This window comes from Podarcis melisellensis, assembly GCF_964234715.1.
Source record: "Podarcis melisellensis genome assembly, chromosome: 6".
Classification (NCBI taxonomy): Eukaryota; Metazoa; Chordata; class Lepidosauria; order Squamata; family Lacertidae; genus Podarcis; species Podarcis melisellensis.
The window spans coordinates 80113835-80133349 of NC_138538.1; the positions used below are offsets into that span (position 1 = coordinate 80113835).

Sequence of the window (19515 nt, forward strand, 5' to 3'; positions counted from 1 at the left end):
GCCAAAGAATGGCCTACAGGTCCACGATGCAGTTCCACTGCTGAAACTAAGCAGGTTGGGTCCTGTAATTTCTCTGAAAGGGATTGAACCTGAGATACATATATAAGGCACCCTGAACTCTGACTTTCCCCAACCTGTTGCCTTCCAGGTGTTGTTGAACTATGACTCCCATCATGTCTTGCACTGGCTGGCTGGAACTGATGGAAGCTGGAATCCAAAACATCTAGAGGACACCAGGTTGAAGAAGCCTGGTGGAATCGAATCAGTGACAGACCAGCCACTCTCATATCTGCGTCAGAGACAAAGGAGCATGAATGGTGTGCACCTCTGCTGATTCAAGCAGCCATGAGTAGCCATAAATTTCTTTTTCCCCGATTATAAAAGAAAGGAGAGGAAAGAGAAGGGGGACATTTCAAGCATGCTGATTCAAACAAATAACAAAGATTAGCTCTTTTGATTTCAATCCTAGTAGTGACACACTATCTTTTGGCGCAATCGCGAGGCGTTAGCTCTTTGTGGCTTCTGCCCATGGTGTGTTTTGTTATCTGCTTTTTGAGCACATTTAAAATAGTAACTCCAGGAGGAGTGGGGTGGTGGTGGGGAAGAGATAAAAGAAGCGGATGAACAGGTAGCTCCGTTTAAGCAGTTCACAAAGATGATCGCTGCACAGACAAAATTCTGTTCCTGTTGAAATCAATGGGAGCTTGGCTCCCGACTTCAAAAGATGCACAATTTTGCTCGGATTCTTTTTGTGTGTGTGTGTGCTTTTTTTTTGTTTTGTTTTAAAGCAACCAAATCTTTATTTATCCCACAATACGTGTGAACGACGGCGCTGTTCGCTATTTTTATGTTTCTCATTTTATGCGGGAACGGCCTGAGGATGTTTCAGAAAGAGAACAGGGGAGAGGTGGAAGAGAGGCTTTGAAGTCATTGTTCCAGGACTCAGCAGGGAGCTCAGAATACTATCAGCAACCCCAACCGCCAGCAACACGCGCTCACAAACTGACTATAACGGACAAATCCGGGGTCTCTTCCCTGGTGTGAAACTGCCTCTAAGGAGTGAATAAAGAACATTTCACTGGGGTGGGGAGGGGGGGGGAACAAGTCAGAACAAATGCATCCAAAGTTTTATATTAAAGCCACAGCTTTAAATTTTGTTTGGTGGTGATGAGGGATGTCTTCCAGTGAACGGTTTGCAGTGTTGTGCATACAGTCAGGTCTATACTCAACTTGAAATAATTTAACAAGAATTTTAGACGGGGGGGGGGGAGGGCAAAATGCCACGTGTATGGAAAGAAAGGGGGAGCGGAACACAGCACAAGGAGTCTTGATTAAAAATAAAAATGCTTTGTGCATCCATGTCTAATCTTGCCCCTTCCTAAAATTTATTTATTAGGGTGTTTTTATTTTTGTAAATCTACCAATGATGAAAATAAAATCAGGATTAAGGGGTTTTCTGAACAAGAAGAAGAGGAGGAGGAGGAGGAGTTTGGATTTGATATCCCGCTTTATCACTACCCGAAGGAGTCTCAAAGTGGCTAACATTCTCCTTTCCCTTCCTCCCCCACAACAAACACTCTGTGAGGTGAGTGGGGCTGAGAGACTTCAGAGAAGTGTGACTGGCCCAAGGTCACCCAGCAGCTGCATGTGGAGGAGCGGAGACGCGAACCCGGTTCACCAGATTACAAGTCTACCGCTCTTAACCACCACACCACACGGTGGAGGGCATGTGTGCTGTGTCCCATTGGTTGTGGTGCCACTCACCTTTCTTCTGCTCTGTGGTGGGGATGACAAAAAATGGAAGGGTCAGGGAGGGTGAGTTGGGGGGGAATGAGAAATGCCCCTATTTTCATTTGAAGAATGTTGAAGGGGATGCTGGCTCTATGGCACATTCTCACACTTTTGCCCAAAAGGTTTGGCCAGCTCTGCCATACAGCAATTCTATAATGCAGTCAACGTTATCCCTCAAATTACAGCTGAGTGTCAAGGACTGAGAGTGAAAGTTGTTTGCCTAAGGCCCCTTGTGTGTCCACAACAGGGGTGAGCTCCCGTTGTTCAGTCCCTGCTCCTGCCATCCTAGCAGTTCAAAAGCACATCAAAGTGCAAGTAGATAAATAGGTACCGCTCCAGCGGGAAGGTAAACAGCGCTTCCGTGTGTTGCTCTGGTTCACCAGAAGTGGCTTAGTCATGCCGGCCACATGACCCGGAAGCTGTCTGTGGACAAACGCCAGCTCCCTCAGCCTATAGAGCAAGATGAGCACGCAACCCCAGAGTCGGTCACAACAGGACCTAATGGTCAGGGGTCCCTTTACTTTTAGTTATAAATTTAGACATATGCTGTCCTTCAGTCCTTCTACGACTATGTACAGGCCCGTCCCTGTCATTAGGCAGAATCGGGCACCCATTTCAAGCAGCAGATGTTGGGGAATATTGGGAAACAATCGTAGACATTCCTCTTCAAGCCCGGAGGCATTTCCCAAGTTGCAGAACAGCTGTATATGCCACATGGCAGGCCCTACTCTCACTAAGCTAGTCTTCGCTATCACATATGGTGGAGGATGCTGTCCTGTCGGCAGTGCTGAAGTCAGATTCAGTAGCTGCTCCAGTTGACAGCTATTGCAGCTATCCGTACCAGGGTTGGCTAAAGACATTTTGCTGCCTGAGGCGAAGGACAAGAAGCCAAGTGGATTGCCAGTTGAATCTTACTCTGATAACGATGAAAGGAAAGTCTCTCCCACTGCACTTGAGGGCAGCCAACTAGCATAGGGGGTACAGGGTAGGCCATGTGGCACTCACAGCTCTGTCCTCTCCCTGTCCCTCAGCACCTGCCACCTGAGGCAGCTGCCTTACTCTGCCTCATTGTAGGGCCGGCCCTGTTCTGTACATTGAATCCTGTCCTTTATCTCGGGAAACAAAATGTCTTGGGCTGGTCCTGAAAGAAAATGATTCTAGGCTGCAGGATTCTCCCGGTTATTTCCAAGAGCTGGAGTCTGTAGCTTCAAGCAATTGTTAAACGGAGTTTAGCATTACATTTGTGAAAGAGAGTCTTTCTAGAATCGGGACTGATTGGCAGATGCATCGCTTCTTGGAATATAATAGGGCACCAATTTCCTCCACAATCAGCGTTGTTTCCGTTCTGCTGCAGTTTGTCTTCTACCAAACACTATGCTATTCGTCTTGCTGTTGACTGTGGCAGTACTACAGAGTTTACATAATTACAATGCCACTGTGTTATTCCACTCCATTTATTCCAATGCAAGGGAGATGCAGTGCAAACAGGGGGAGAATTTAATCAAGGAAGTATCATTTGCAGACTGAAAGCAACAACAACAGTGAATACCACTTATATTTGCTGGATTGACTTCTCTTCTGGACGTGGGGTGAATAGGCTAACATTGGCAGTTTCTGCTTCCATTTCTGTTTTTATTGGAATTCTCCAACAACCCTAATTACTTCAGAAAACCTGAGATTGGCGAGTTATCCTGTTAGCTCATTCTAAAATATTATTTAAGGCAGGTTTACAACCACCTGCATTAGGAGCCGAGACTTGGAAGAGGGAAGAATATCATCATCGAAGTTAAAGAGTAAGGTTCCCTTCAGGGCAAATGCATGTAATTGAAAGATCTTTCATTTGAAGACTTGCCATGGAGAAGAGTCAATGGGGTTTCGTTTAATTTTGCAGAAATTTCAAGTGCTACCATTGTGCAGTCTTTTTTATGAGGAATTACTTTGTCATAAGCACAAAGCTTCCTTTAAATATAGATGTAATCTTTTGAGCTTTTCAAAGCAACCCATTTCCCTTTGTGAGACTTCCATTATCACCTGTCATGCCCTGTATGAGAAAAGATTTAATATCCATGATTGCTGCTACCTTTGACTGCTAAGGCAGAGCAATGCAAATACTAATGATGTTCCAAAATGGTTATGCAGCACAGACAAAAGATTCATGGGTGACACATAGGTGGATAGTGTCATTAAGCCAGTTAGTCACTAGGTGGCACTGGACCCAGAGGAGTGGGTGGACTCTGGGTAGAATCAGGATGTTCCTGCTACAGTTCTCTTCTTGTCAGATTTCCCTATCAGATTGCAGCATTATTATCATTATTATTATTTTGAAAGGATGTACAAAAGGGTCATATACACAGTTCTCCTAAGATATGAGTACCAGCTACAGTTTCTGAACCATCTTCAAAGGCAGTCCCATATATGATGCATTGCAGTAATTACTGAACACCATGAAACGGACCCCCCCCCCATTTCACCACCTGTGAATTTTGGGTGCAACTGCAGATCCAGTTTTAATATTCCTTAAAATTATTTTAATAAAAAAGCAATGCAATTGATCGTTACTCCTTCCAGTTCTCCTTTTCTGAGCCCAACGTTTCCTTCATCCACTAATAAGAACTGAAAAATAGTTTCATCCAGTATGCAAGCAAGCAAAAATAGTTTCCTAAACAATGTTCAAAAATTCTCTTTTCCGAGCTCCTCCCGAACTGTTAGAAAATGTCAATCCTCTCCCTGGAGAATATTTGGCAAATTTCATCACCCACAAACGATGCATTCTGAGAAACAATTTTAATTAGCCCTACATTTCAGTGGGGCTAAAGTGGAGGCCAAGCAATCCAAACTCCCTTCATGCCAGGCTGGGTGGGTGGGTGTCTGTCTGCCCAGCCCTGCCAGCCTCCCACTGGCTTCTGCCCACAGAGTGATGCCAGCGTTACTCTGCTGGTGAGGAGGTTCCCCTTCTGCCCACTGAACATACAGGTAAGCAGAAGTGTTGCCCAAATGATTCTCCAGGGTGAGCCTCCACCTACTCATCACTTTAGCGCTGTGGGTTAAACCACAGAGCCTCTTGGGCTTGCCGATCAGAAGGTCGGCGGTTCAAATCCCCGCGACGGGGTGAGCTCCTGTTGCTCTGTCCCAGCTCCTGCCAACCTAGCAGTTCAAAAGCATGCCAGTGCAAGTAGATGAATAGGTACCGCACCTGAGGCATTTTTGTTGGGGATTGTAGGGAAAGAGCTGCCAAAAAAGTTGAAAAACATCTTCATGTATGCGACAACGGCCGCGAGAGTTCTGGTAGCACAAGGATGGAAGACTGAAGAAACCCCAGCTAAAGAATCATGGAAAGAAAAATTGATGGACTATGCAGAACTGGCAAAACTGACATATAAGCTACAGACAAGGATAACTGACTTTAAGGATGAATGGGAACCCTTTACAAAGTATCTGAAGACGCAACAAAGCGAACTGGACTCCTTGGCAGGTTTTGAATAATGATTCACAAACTTTTTATTGATAATAATCAGCTAAATAGTTTAAGGATCTATACAACTTTGTAACATGCAGAAAACAGCATTCTAAGATAAACCAAAGACTGGAACTGAGGGAAGTCGGGGGTGGGGTGGGGGTGGGTGGGTTTTGTGGGGGAGGGAGGGAAAATGGGGGGGGGGAACAAGGATGATATGTTTTTGGATAATATGTCTTGTTATAATTTTGAATTTAAAAAAAGAAAAAGAAAAAAACAGCATTTCCGTGCGCTGCTCTGGTTCGCCAGAAGTGACTTAGTCATGCTGGCCACATGACCTGGAAGCTGTATGCCGGCTCCCTCGGCCAGTAAAGCGAGATGAGCACCGCAACCCCCGAGTCGTCCGCGACTGGACCTAACGGTCAGGGGTCCCTTTACCTTTACCCCTGCCCACAGGGAAATGATATTTATTTTCCTTTCCTCCTCCTGTGCTATTTTTTCCCCCTTGAGCTATCCTTCCTTACTGCTTTAGTAGCTTCAACCTCCCATCCCCACTCCCCACGCTTATGATGTTCTGGAGTCTGCCCTCAATGTTCAGCTGTTTGTTTGATTTGTCTTTTTGCAATACTTATTACAGGTCATTTTGCAATAACATCTACACACAGAGAGACAAACAAACACACACACACTTTCTTGGAAACTCTGCAGTTTTTGCCAAGCACAGCCTTTCTGTCTATTGAAACTTTTTTTTATTATTATACTGTAACTATCAACTTTTATATTAAATGGCAGTAAGGTCCCACAAGGCCAATGATATGCTGGTTGTTTGTTAAAGTCACCATCTGGTGGGCGAACCCTGCTGCAAGTGAATTTCATTTAGTAAGAATAAAAAGGCAGCGCTGAAATTTCAATTTCGTTGCACAAACTGCTGTTCTTCCTATGCTGGGAGCTGCAAAATCAGATCCAGCCTTATTGTGCCTTTCACATTTGGGATACTGTCAATCCCACCTCAACAATCTTACAACTATTGTATGCCCCTCACAGATCTAAAGTCTACCCAAAAGAGCAGAGCAATTTTAGCCCCTGATTTCAGCATATCAAGCTATGGAAGTACCTTAACTAGGCTGATATCACTGCGATGCAGAAACAGAGAGAGAGAGATCTAATTATATCTGCTTTGTGTGTACATAAAGCACTGTAAGGCAGAGACACAAACGCCAAGGTCAGCCAATCCAGTGCCCTTCAGATATTGTTAGACTCCACCTCCTATCAGCTTGCATGGCCTACGACCAAGGATGAGGGGCGCTGTAGTCCCACAAAATCTGGAGGGCATCATGTCTCTTAGTTCTGCACTGAACTGTTATTGTGCTTGTGTGGAAGAAGAAGAGGAGGATTTGGACTTGATATCCCGCCTTTCACTCCCCTGAAGGAGTCTCAAAGCGGCTAACATTCTCCTATCCCTTCCTCCCCCACAACAAACACTCTGTGAGGTGAGTGGGGCCAAGAGACTTCAGAGAAGTGTGACTAGCCCAGGGTCACCCAGCAGCTGCATGTGGAGTAGCGGGGAAGCAAACCCGGTTCACCAGATTACAACTGGACCCTCCTGAGAGTGTCAGCTTTCCTTATGCTGGTTTTGTCTAGGAAAGCACGACAATGTAAAATATACCCGTATCTCTGCTACCAGCTAGGGAGAACTGTCCGTGCTTGTAGATTCAGGGTGGTAATGGGGGAAGCACTTGTGGTCTAATTAGGTTAGAAATGGCCCTTCTGCAAATGACCCCAGAAATCCTCAAAGGTATCATACTCAAATGGAAATTCAAAATGAAAGCAATCAGCAAAGTCTGTTTCTGGCAATAATTGGAATTTACAGGTCCCTCGTAAGGCAGAAGCATCTATTCCCCCCTTTCAATGCCCACACACCCTGCCCACACACCTGAGGAAGAGATTATTGTAGCTTGAAAGATACCAACCACGTTGTGAACAGTTTAGGGTCCTCTTATTTTGGGGCGGGGGCGGGGGGGATTTTGTTCTCTAAAGCTGTCTGGGTCTGCACTTCTCCTTTCAGCACCAGATATACATTAATCCTGGTATCAGTCTCACCAGCAAACTCTCCTCAGAGCCATGCCATATCTTTTTATGGTGCTGGTCAGTGTTGGTGCTGACCTTTAAAGCCCTAAGCCCAGTATACCTGAAGGAATGTCTCCACCCCCATTGCTTAGCCTAGACACTGAGGTCCAGCTCTGAGGGCCTTCTGGTGGCTCCCTCGCTAAAAGAAGTGAGGTTACAGGGAACCAGGCAGTGGGCCTTCTTGGTAGTGGCACCCGCCCTGTGGAATGCCCTCCCATCAGATGTCAAGGAAATAAACAACTATCTGACTTTTAGAAGACACCTGAAGGCAGCCCTGTTTAGGGAAGTTTTTGATGTTTGATGTTTTATCATGTTTTTAATATTCTGTTGGCAGCTGCCCAGAGTGGTTGGGGAAACCCAGCCAGATGGGCAGGTATAAATATTATATTATCATTACTATTATTTTTACTACTACTACTACTACTACTACTACTACTACTACAGTGGTACCTCGGGTTAAGTACTTAATTCGTTCCGGAGGTCTGTTCTTAACCTGAAACTGTTCTTAACCTGAAGCACCACTTTAGCTAATGGGGCCTCCCGCTGCCGCTGCCCCGCCAGAGCACAATTTCTGTTCTCATCCTGAAGCAAAGTTCTTAACCCAAAGTACTATTTCTGGGTTAGCAGAGTCTGTAACCTGAAGCGTATGTAACCCGAGGTACCACTGTACTACTATTATGGGTACTGATGCTGGACCTGCTAAGCATACAGTATAATCCATGCCCATTAGCATCCTTGTTGCTATATTTTGAACCAATTAAAGCTTTCAGACGCTCTTCAGATGAAGCTTCACATACAGCACCTTGCAATAATCGAGTTTGGAAATCACCTTTACATGAATAATTCCATGGAGCTCAGGGTGGCGTAGAGTCACAACAACCCTGTATAGCTCATGTAAAAGAGGGAAATAGGGAGACTCCGACAGTGACAAAGCTAACACTTCATCTCCAGCTATGATCGAATCCAGAGCTAGAGGCAAATGCAAGGCTTTCTAAGGGTCCCGTTTCCTAGGAGGTGGGCTTTCATCCACTGACATTCTTTGCCAAGCATCCAAGAAAGTGATCTCATCGCACCACTGTAAGTGTAAGGATGATAAGGAAATGTCTTGCACATTCTAGAGAAGGAAGTCTGGAAACCTGAAACCCTGTTTTGCAACAACAAACAAACAAACTGTGTTCAGATCTGCAAGTGCATTCATATTTGAAACACACAGGGACTGGGGCATTTTTCAAGGCATGCTATCAAATCCCAAGCCTGGCAATGTCCTTATGATAGCCTATCCTGCTCTTCAGTTTATTGCCGTAAATCTCCCAGGCCTCTTGCCGTGGTGGTGGCATTCACAGCTCACAAGGACTCCAAAGTCAAGTTCCTATCAACGGTGATGTTCCCACTGCTGTGGGAATGGCAAGGAATGCAGGCCTCCCCTCTGCAATCTTCCTGCGACCGTGGCGGCATTGTAGGACACTGTTATACTGCCAGGCTTCCTTAGGACTGACCTGAAGGGGAGAGGGTGGAGTAGCGTGTTGCTCCCTTGTGGTCGCCGCAATCTACGGTCTCTATGTTTCCCTTCCACCACCCAGATGCTGTGAGAGAACAGACTATAAAGGCCTCAGTGGCGCTCAGCCCCATGCTAAGAAACACAAAAGAATTTTTTGTTCCAAGAATCAAACAGGATGTGGTTAGAAGTTAAAGTGAGAAAAAGCCTCTGCGAATAGGAGGAGAAACAGGACGCAGTAGGAGTCCGGTGTTGCAGAAAAGCAGCCTTAGTCGATGTGAAACTTCGAGACTTTTGCATTTCTGAGGTCCATACCTTTATCTGTTTGAAGAAGTTCTCTTGGTTAAAACAATAGCGATGGTTGGCCTCGTTTTGATAGCATTAAACACACACACACACACATGCAGGTGTTTGCACAAACTTTTTCTTTGGGCTTTGATAACTTGCACTCAAAACAAAAAGAAAGCACATACAAACAGCTAGGCTCTTTGGCATCCTGCTGTTTTGACCCTTTCATCGTTGTATGAAGTCTGAAGCGTTGCATCTGTATTTGGAACAAAGGCTGCCTCTACTAACGACTGCCAATTTATGAACTTGCTAATGCAGCACACCTGCAAATTACTTAAGACCCAATAAGGCTGTGGTGATTTCAGAGTGGAAGGCTCACTTCCATTTGCCTGCCTGTTTCTGGATGTGAGGTGCATAAGCCCTGGTAAAGTATCTGCCACTTTTCAGACATGCCGGATGGGAATTAGTTAAAGAGCTCTTGGTGCTTCACTTGTGTGTGGTCAGGAAATGGCTGTGGTGCATAATAGGAGGAACCTGCCCTTGTGATCTGGAGTTCTGGTTACATGGGAATTCCTTGAGGGGGGGCAGGCCAAACCCCTGGGCAGTACTGGTCAGCAATTAACTGGGAAAATATGCAAAGTGGTTTTATTCTCCTGTTTTAGGCTTTCATTTTCTCTTTTACATTTTTATCCCCAAGGGAGGTAACTAGGAGGGCCGCATTCTGCTGTATAAACCATTTTCTCCAGCTGGCCTGCACTTCCCCTTTTTGTATCATAAAATGCAGTCATATTTTTTTTATTTCTTAAAAAAGAAATGTGACAGTAACTCCTCCAAAAATAGAGGCTGCTGGGTGCTCTCTCACGTCTGTGAGAGTCACAGGATCCAGACCACTGAGGGAGGCTCCGGCCTTGCTTGACAGCTTTGCAGTGGTGTTCTTGGTCTCTTGGCAAAAGGTCTCGCTGCTGAGGTGCATGTGTTCTCACCTAGAGGCACCACATGCGTGGCTTACCCATGAGGTGATGTTAAGTGTCCGACTTGTCCTTCTTCTCTTACAGAGTTTTATAATTGTATACAGTGGTAAAGGTAAAGGTAAAGGTACCCCTGCCCGTACGGGCCAGTCTTGACAGACTCTGGGGTTGTGCGCCCATCTCACTTAAGAGGCCAGGGGCCAGCGCTGTCCGGAGACACTTCCGGGTCACGTGGCCAGCGTGACATCGCTGCTCTGGCGAGCCAGAGCTGCACACGGAAACGCCGTTTACCTTCCCGCTGGTAAGCGGTCCCTATTTATCTACTTGCACCCGGAGGTGCTTTCGAACTGCTAGGTTGGCAGGCGCTGGGACCGAGCAGCGGGAGCGCACCCCGCCGCAGGGATTCGAACCGCCGACCTTTCGATCGGCAAGTCCTAGGCGCTGAGGCTTTAACCCACAGCGCCACCTGCGTCCCTGTATACAGTGGTACCTCGGGTTAAATACTTAATTTGTTCCGGAGGTCCGTACTTAACCTGAAACTGTTCTTAACCTGAAGCACCACTTTAGCAAATGGGGCTTCCTGCTGCTGCTGCACCACCGGAGCACGATTTCTGGTCTCATCCTAAAGCAAAGTTCTTAACCTGAAGCACTATTTCTGGGTTAGCGGAGTCTGTAACCTGAAGCGTATGTAACCCAAGGTACCACTGTACTTCACGGGTAAGGGACGTGGGTGGCGCTGTGGGTTAAACCACAGAGCCGAGGACTTGCTGATCAGAAGGTCGGCGGTTTGAATCCCCACGACGGGGCGAGCTCCCTTTGCTCGGTCCCTGTTCCTGCCAACCAAGCAGTTTGAAAGCATGTCAAAGTGCAAGTAGATAAATAGGTATTGCTCTGGCGGGAAGGTAAACAGTGTTTCTGTGCGCTGCTCTGGTTCACCAGAAGCAGCTTAGTCATGCTGGCCACATGACCCGGAAGCTGTACGCCGGCTCCCTCGGCCAATAAAGCGAGATGAGCACCGCAACCCCAGAGTCAGTCACGACTGCACCTAATGGTCAGGGATCCCTTTACCTTTACCTAATTCACAGGTGAAGAACCTCAGGTATTGAGTCCAGGCCTTGCTCTCCCCCCCCCCCGGCTCCCCAAGCCATGCTCCCACCTCAGCCACAATGCTCTTTCACAGACCATGTTTCACACCCTTTTTCTGTGGCTTGGCCTGGCAGGAGAGAGTCGATTCACACCCCCTTGTCCCGAGTATATATATTTTCATTTATTTGTTGTCTCTGAACCTCAGGAAGGAAAATGTGACTGTGGGAATAGCCTGAAATATGTGACGGGCAATTATGCCACCACAGGGCACATTTTGTAACCCCCACATCCCAGAAATCACTTTGTAGGTGTTGGCATTTCACATCCTTCACATAAATTCTACTTTAGGCAGGGTTTCGGTCAGCCTTCCTCAGTGTGGTGCTCTTCAGATGTTTTGCGCTACAAGTCCCATCATCTGCCCCTGCCAGCACAACATCTGGATGGCACGAAGTCTAGATAGTAGCAGTGCTTGGCATGTTGCCACTGGTTCTGGCACAGAAAGGTAGATTCGACACATGCGGCAAATACAGGATAACGCTGATGGGGGTTGAATTTGTTTAAAATCTAAAGGTGCTTCTAGACCATCAGTGTTTCCTGAGCATTCATCCTGATACGTTTGTGCAGAGCTTGTGTGATATTGTGTCATGTTAATGTCATCCTGTGTTTTCCAGTGGTTTCACCTTATTGCAAAAAAAAATTAAAAAACTCTGATCTCTTGGGGAAGCGGGTTCATTGCACAATCAAGGAACCGGCTGTAATTGTATTGCGTGTGGAGGTCCCCAAGCCACCCCTTGAAATAATTCACAATTCACCCGTAATTTTAGTTTTAGGTTTTTGGCACTATTTTGGCCACAACTTTATTAAAATACAAAATCTGTGAGTGGTTGCTTAGACATCGGTTATGACTATCTGTCCCCCACCTGGGACGGAAGTGACATTCTGAACTCCATTGGAAGCCAGTGAAGGGAAAGACAATGTTGGGGATCAGTTGAGCTGAGCATCAGTCCCTCACCGCTCACCCAACCAGCTCCTCAAGGCTTGCCGGCCCTGGTCCCATTTCAGGGATTGGACAAAATCGTGGCAAGCCCCAGGATTCCTTTAACAGAATTCCCTTCCAGCACCATTGGAGGGGCAGGCACAGCCTATCCTGACCCCTCCACCACCAGTTTTTTATAACCAATGCCTAACCGCAACCTTACAAGTTGTGACGAATTGCTAAGTAGCAGGCAAAAACCAAGTGGCACCAGCCAATCAGCCAAATGGCAAAATTCCTACTAGGCCCCTGCCCCAAGGCAGACGACCCCATGACAGGCATAGCAAGGTCAACCGGAACACAGGGCGGGCGGCAGGTGATCCGATGCACTCTGCGAAAGAGAAAGTAGAAGCAGTGAGCCCCAATATTTAAAACCTATGGTCCCACACACACAATTTGCTACATGCAATTTGCCCCAGCAACCCAGTCAGCCAATCATTGCGCCAGGCACTAACCATTAACCTGCCTGGCAACAGAGGGCTGGCCCAGCGGCCCCCACCGCAACCCGTGCTCTCATTTCAGGGAGAACACGCTTTACCAGAATTTGCTGGTGTGTTAATTTCCCACTCGAAAATAGCAACGGTCTGGAAGTGTCCTGAGATCTGCTGGTACTCTAATTACTTTTGCTCTTAAAAAAAAAAAAAGGTCCACAAATATTATGGACAAACACAGGCATCAGATTTTCAAAACATTTCAGTGATCCTGTATAAACCAGAGGAAAAGAGAACTGGTCTGTGCGCCTCCCTTACAGCCACCTCCCAGAGCATGAATCTCGCTTCAGCAGGCTTGGGCAGGGCAAGGTGAATCCTCTTAATGTTGACACAACAAGACACAGCATAAAGTCCCCTTCCTCTTTCCCAGTCACCGCACAGCACCTCTGAAATCAAGGAGCCAGAATGACAAGCCAGTCTCAGGGAATCCAACAGCTTTTGCAGGCTGAAAAGCGTGCCAAGGACAAGCTTGAGGAAGCCAAAAAAAGTAAGTTGTGCAGCCCCTGGGCTGACTGCAATTCTTTGATGAATGTCAATGGAAAAAGTACAGGAATTTTTATTTAATGTAATTTTTTAGCTTTAAATAAGTCATTTACACATAAAGAGGCATAGACAGAAAGGCATAACAAATCTATCTGTTTAACATAAATTATACCGAGTGAGTAACTAAATTTGTAGTATTGTTATAAGTAAAGTTATCTCCTCGTCATATTATTCCTGTAGATTACTTCCAACACGTATTTTATATCATTCTGGTCATTTGTTTTCTCATTCCAGTAGCAAATACACTTATACCAACAGTCCACAGATTTTTATTTTTTCTCACATATTCTTCCGGTCATTTCTTATAATAGTTTGTCATATGTGTATTAGTCCATTTTATATATATATATATATATATATATATATATATATATATATATATACACACACACAGAGAGAGAGAGAGAGAGACATATATACATATACATACTGTATTTATATATAAATGTATATATATGTACGGTATATATGTGTGCATGTATATATGTGTGTTTGTGTGTGTGTGTATTCTAGTCCTCAAATGATTTATTTTTGTTACAACTAATGGCCACTAATATTTGCACTGTAACTATCATATTTCCCATGTTTATTTTTATATTGGATCAATATTAACCCAAAATTAACCCATATTGTGTCTTAATTTGTTGGAAGCCGCCCAGAGTGACTGGGATAACCCAGTCACATGAGTGGCATAAAAATGTTGTTGTTGTTGCTGCTGTTATTCCAATCCACCCAAGAACAAAACTGTGGGCTTTTCCAATTGCCCTCAGTTGCGCTGATCACATTAATCCAGAATTGCTTTGCTACTTTACATTCCCACCCAAATGTGGTTAAAATCTTGACATCTTGCTTCTTTCTCCGGATTACAGCAGCTAGTACATTTTTCTTTACTTATGAGTAGTATGAAGTCAAAAATATAAAGTCATATGCCTTATTGTTTTGCAGCAACATCTGTAGAATAAACATAGGAATTCTGGCGCTAGTTTATCTTTACTCAACATTTTAGCTTCTGCTTCCATTTCTCTCTTAAACTCTTTCTCCTTCCTGTCTTGGGACATATCTGAAGCTGGGCTTTCAACCAATGAAATTGGCTTTAAGTCCATGAAATGAGAGTTTTGCTTGCAGTGTTTTTTGTGTGTGGTGTGGCTTTTTTAACCCATTCAGACCTATGTTCCTGCTCCCTTCATTCACTTCCATTAAGTACTACTGTAGTTGACTGTAACCCACTTGCGGCCTTGGTTGGATTCCCAAGTCCCATCTTCCTCAACCAGCATGGTCAGCGATGATGGGAGCTGTAGTCCAACAACACAGGGCTGGGTGTCTGCATTGATTTAAAGGCAAACTCTTCTGGAAGCACTGCGGACGCCATCTTGGTAGTCCAGAAAACCCCACAATTAATTGATAGCTGTTATAGCAACGAGCTTGTGTATATTTATATTCACTTGTTTTGATAATTAGCTGGCTTTGATACTATCCTTATATGGGGGCTTGGGGTGCTGAGCTCTGAGTCCATAAAGGGGAACTATCTGTAAGATTTGGGTATTTGCCACCTATGCCCTCACCTGGTCAGGCGGAGAGATGGGAAATCCAGACCAAAGTGGCGTATGCTGCTTTGTGTATAACGAATGCATGAATGTTTGCTTGGGTGCAGATAAGCCATCTTCTTCTGCTGCATCCATCCTATGTCAGTAAATCCTGATAGACCTGGCAGGCTGATTTGCTGTAAGTCTACACCTTTCCTTCATAAGGCACTAGAACTGATCACTCTGGTGTTTTTGACCTCCTTCTTTGGTATCTCTGCACCCAGCCACTCCCACAAGACCTCCTTTGGACCTGCAGTTCAGAACAGTGTCACACAGGTTGGCCATCTCCACTGCAGTTGGCACAGTTGACTCAGTTGGATTAACCAGATTAGCTGCAGACCACTCACCCGAACGGGCGAGATGGTTTGCGAACTGCTTATACAGCCCCAGAGGTTTTATGTTGCATTGTGGCCTGCGGAGTGTGTGCAATCCAGAATTGCTTCCTCTTTGTGTACTGGGCTTTTAATTAGTAACCTGCAGACCGGTGGCACCCACCTCCATAAGCCCTTCCTTCAGAAAGCACCAGTTCCGAGGCAATCTGTTCCAGCCAGTTGCAGTCCGCCCTTGTCGGTGCTGGATTCAGTTGTCAAGCAAAACATTGAGCTTGCCCTTTCTGAACAGAGAAGGGCCTGACATGTTAAACTGGAAAACATGACCTTCGTTTTCTTGCAAAGAGATTGTTGTGTGTTGAGTTTTTACATGCTTCACCGATTGCTGCTTTTCTGTTCTGGGGAAGGAGGCAAGAAAAGGTATTTCTGAAGCCTCTTTTAAAGGCTTATGATCTTGCTGTTCAGCTAAGCGCTAGTAGATTGGAGGAAAATTGGGATATGAACACCATTCTAAACATGTAATACTAACAGGCCAGGATGGCCAAGTCATAGTAAGAATAACAACTTATTATTTGTATCCTGCCCATTGGGTTTCTACCCTGACACTAGGGGATGCAGGTGGCGCTGTGGGTTAAACCACAGAGCCTAGGCCTTGCTGATCAGAAGGTCGGTGGTTCAAATCCCCACAATGGGGTGAGGTCCCATTGCTCAGTCTCTGCTCCTGCCAACCTAGCAGTTCAAAAGCATACCAGTGCAAGTAGATAAATAGGTACTGCTGCAGCGGGAAGGTAAACAGCATTTCTGTGTGCTGCTCTGGTTCGCCAGAAGCGGCTTACTCATGCTGGCCACATGACCTGGAAAAATGCTCTGCGGACAAATGTCAGCTCCCTCAGCCACAGTAAAGCAAGATGAGCACTGCAACGCCCGATTCGTCCGTGACTGGACCTAATGGTCAGGGTTTCCTTTACCTTTACTTTTACCCTGACACTAGTGATCGGAGTACGCGTGTGAACTTATTCCTGTGGGGCAAAATATTCTACCCTCTGTGTGCACCTAGATAAGGAAAAGGGGGAGGAACCCTGGAAGAAAACTATTCTGTTGTTAGAAATGTATTGATTACATGATTATTATTTTTTGCATGATTGTAATATATAGAGCAATCATCATCCGGCATTCAGCCTACTCACTTTCACCTATTGCCATATTAAAGCTCAGAAGGCACTGAACCTAAATTCATATCTCTGCCACCACCTCTTGTGTGATGAGATCTACACATCTGGTATGAATCAAACGTCTGCTGTATCCCGACCCTTGATGTCAGCTGTGTCCTTGAGTGACCAAACAACAGGCCCTTGTTTGTGCCGCTTAGTGCGTAAAAGAAAAGGTTAATGTGATCCAAACCTTTCATTAATTTTCGCTTTGCCTTGTGTAAAACAGCAGGTTTAGATCTAGGTCCTGTCATGAGACGCAATCAGGTGTAACACAGCCCAAGCCAGAGAGAGACAGTGGTTGAATCCATCCACAACGCTGCAGTGCCGCTGCCAATTTACTCACAGTGTCCAAATTCAGTGAAATAAGAAACAGCAGGTCGCTGGTGTGACTGGACCAATGGCCGTGTGGGAAAACTTAGAGGCTGCCGTGCTAGCATGACATCCAGAACTTCGTAATATACACACCGTGCATCAAGCACACCTTTTTTGATTTTGCAGGGTTAAAAACGGAAGCAATGTCATGAGACTACAGCTGAGAGTGCCCAGCGCTGCTTCAGTAGTTTATTAGACAATGTCGAAATGACTTATTTCTCTTAATATTTTTGAGGTGTTTTACGAGGTCACATTTCGAGGCCCCATTGAAATGGTCAAAGACTTAAGGCCTAGATTAGATGTGATGTTATAGCATATAAAGCACTTGTCTCTTTCGGCAAACCATGAATCTTTGCACCATGTGCAAAAGGCATTTCCCATAATCAGTGGTGTAGCGTGGGGGAAGGGGTGCCGTGGCCCCGGGGCAGAATGCTGAGGGGGCGCAACCCAGTGCCCCCATGATGGATTCCCTCACCGAGGCCACGTGACGGCCACCTTCCAAAGATGTGAGTTGCTCCTGGGCCAGGCCTTTGGGGCTGTGGCAACGCCTTCTTCTCCTCACAGAGAAAGGATGCCCACCAAGCAGAGCCAGGACTCATCCTAGGCCTGCTGTGGCTCCGGCACTGCTGGGATGCCACCAGGCCAGCTAAGGAGTGCCAGGTGCTGCTTTCACTGGGAGTTCACCAAGCTGAGTGGGCAAATGCGGCAACCAGCAGGTGACCTCCGTGAGGAGCAACCACCACAGGGGCACAGCAAATGACCACAAGGAGGTTAGGGAATGCAATCCTTGCCTTGCCCCGGGGGCTCCCAATGCATGCTATGCCATTGCCCATAATAGTGTCTCTTCTAGGCCCATGAAATGCACTCTGAAAATTTGTCTCCTGAGGCGTGTTTCCACTGATTGTATGAATGATGAATAGCTTTATGTCGTGATAATGTTCACATCCACCACCTTCTGTTCCCATTCCTTGGTGTGACTCTGGTTATCTTACTTCCTTCTCTGAAACCATAAGCTTTTACATCTCAAGGGAAAGGATAGCATATTCTCTCCGATTCTACAGCTTGCCATGGCCCCACAGCAGCCAGCTTGTGTTATGCCGCATTACCACGTAGCAAAACGTCTATGTCCAATAGGAACGCACCGCCCTCATATTGATAGCATGAGCCTGAATCAAAATATTTGATTTCAGGCATCATGAAGCATTTGCAGTGAGTCAGCCCAACTTCCAGGCCAGCGGCTGCTGGAGGCTTCGGCACAGTTGCTGAGCACATAGAAGCTCAGTCATATTCAATGAATGTTAACCCTGGGAAAACATGCACTTCAGGCTCTTTGCAGAAGGGGGGAAGGGCAGAATAACTCTTTAAAATAGTTTGTGCCCATCTGTACATAATCCGAGACATCACCCTAACATATAGAGTCTGGCAACTGCAATTAAATAACATGGGGTAGGCAGAAGTATGCGCATCCCAGAAGTTGAAACGATATTCAATAAATCCATGTGGTTCCTCACCAGATTGTTTCTGCACTGGCGAGGCTGTGTATAATCACACTTGATCTCTCTTTGAATCCTGCAATAAGCAGAGTCAGCAAGACAAATGCCCGTAAATCGACTCAAGGCCTCCAAAGGTTTTCCTTTCGTTTGGTGCTCCCCGCAGCTTAAATCTACTCACAGAGAGGCAGGTACTGACATGGGACTGCGCTGCCCACCGAGCGGATAATTTACCGCTGGATCAGTCAGTTCCATCCAGAGTCGTCTCAAGTCGCAGAAGCACGGACAAGACTAGTTTTTCCAAGCGTCATCTTCATCGCTGTGCCATGCCCAGAGGACTTACATTGCTACGTGTCACTTCCGATACAGCATCACATGTGCGCGGCAACCTCATGCAATCCAACGTGGTGTGGCAAGCCAGGGAAAAACAGGGTGGGGGTGAGCAATTGCCTCGAGTCTAACAACTAAGCATTCATCAAATGTGGCTTTGTTAGGGTCTGAGTCGGATCCTTCTTACAGTGCTTCCACCCTCCTGATATTCGCCCAGAAACCCCCAGAGTTACACCAGTGGAACAGATACAGAAATGAAAGGCCCCCATTTCTCGTAAGATGGTTGTAGACAGGAAACAGCATTGTGTGTGAGGTGATTTCAGTGAGCTGGGCTCTATTAACAGGATGGCTTTCCTCTGGATACAGGGGAGAATTCCAATATCAAGAGGCAGGATGATTGAGTGCGGCTGGAAGGAGGAGAAGCTGTGCTCCAGCTCTTACATATTTCAGACCCTCCAAGTGTCCCTGTTTTCCAGGGACAGTCCCAGGTTTACAGAAGCCATCTTGGTTTCTGGTTTGATCCCGGAATGCCCCACTTTTCCTTAGGATGTCCCTGTTTTCATTGGAGTAATGTTGGAGGGTATGGAGATATGCAACTCCCGAGCCAAGGAGGTAAGTAACTAACTATACAACCTTTAGAAGACATCTGAAGGCAACCCTGTATAGGGAAGTTTTATAATGTTTAATGTTTGAAGATTATTTTTATTTTGGAAGCTGCCCAGAGTGGCTGGGGCAACCCAGTCAGTTGGGCGGGGTATAAATAGTATCATAATATAATAGTATAGTAATAATAATAATAATAATAATAATAATAATAATAATAATAATAATAATTAAATAGAATAGGATGTCACTATTTTCATCAGCTAAATGTTAAAGGGTATGCATATTTTCATCATTGGGAGGCTAAGAGCATGGGTAGGG

The 19515-nt window shown here is 45.8% G+C and overlaps 1 protein-coding gene across 1 annotated transcript in view; it reads left to right on the forward strand.

Moving 5' to 3' along the window:
• Positions 1-295: 295 nt before the first annotated feature.
• The window catches only part of ATP6V1G3 (ATPase H+ transporting V1 subunit G3), a 30367-nt gene continuing 11147 nt past the window's right edge, over positions 296-19515 (forward strand). The window contains exons 1-2 of the mRNA XM_081914972.1: positions 296-345; positions 13104-13220. Of these exons, the coding sequence (XP_081771098.1) occupies positions 13139-13220 (82 nt within the window). The 5' untranslated portion in view covers positions 296-345; positions 13104-13138. The remainder of the gene's footprint in view (positions 346-13103; positions 13221-19515) is intronic.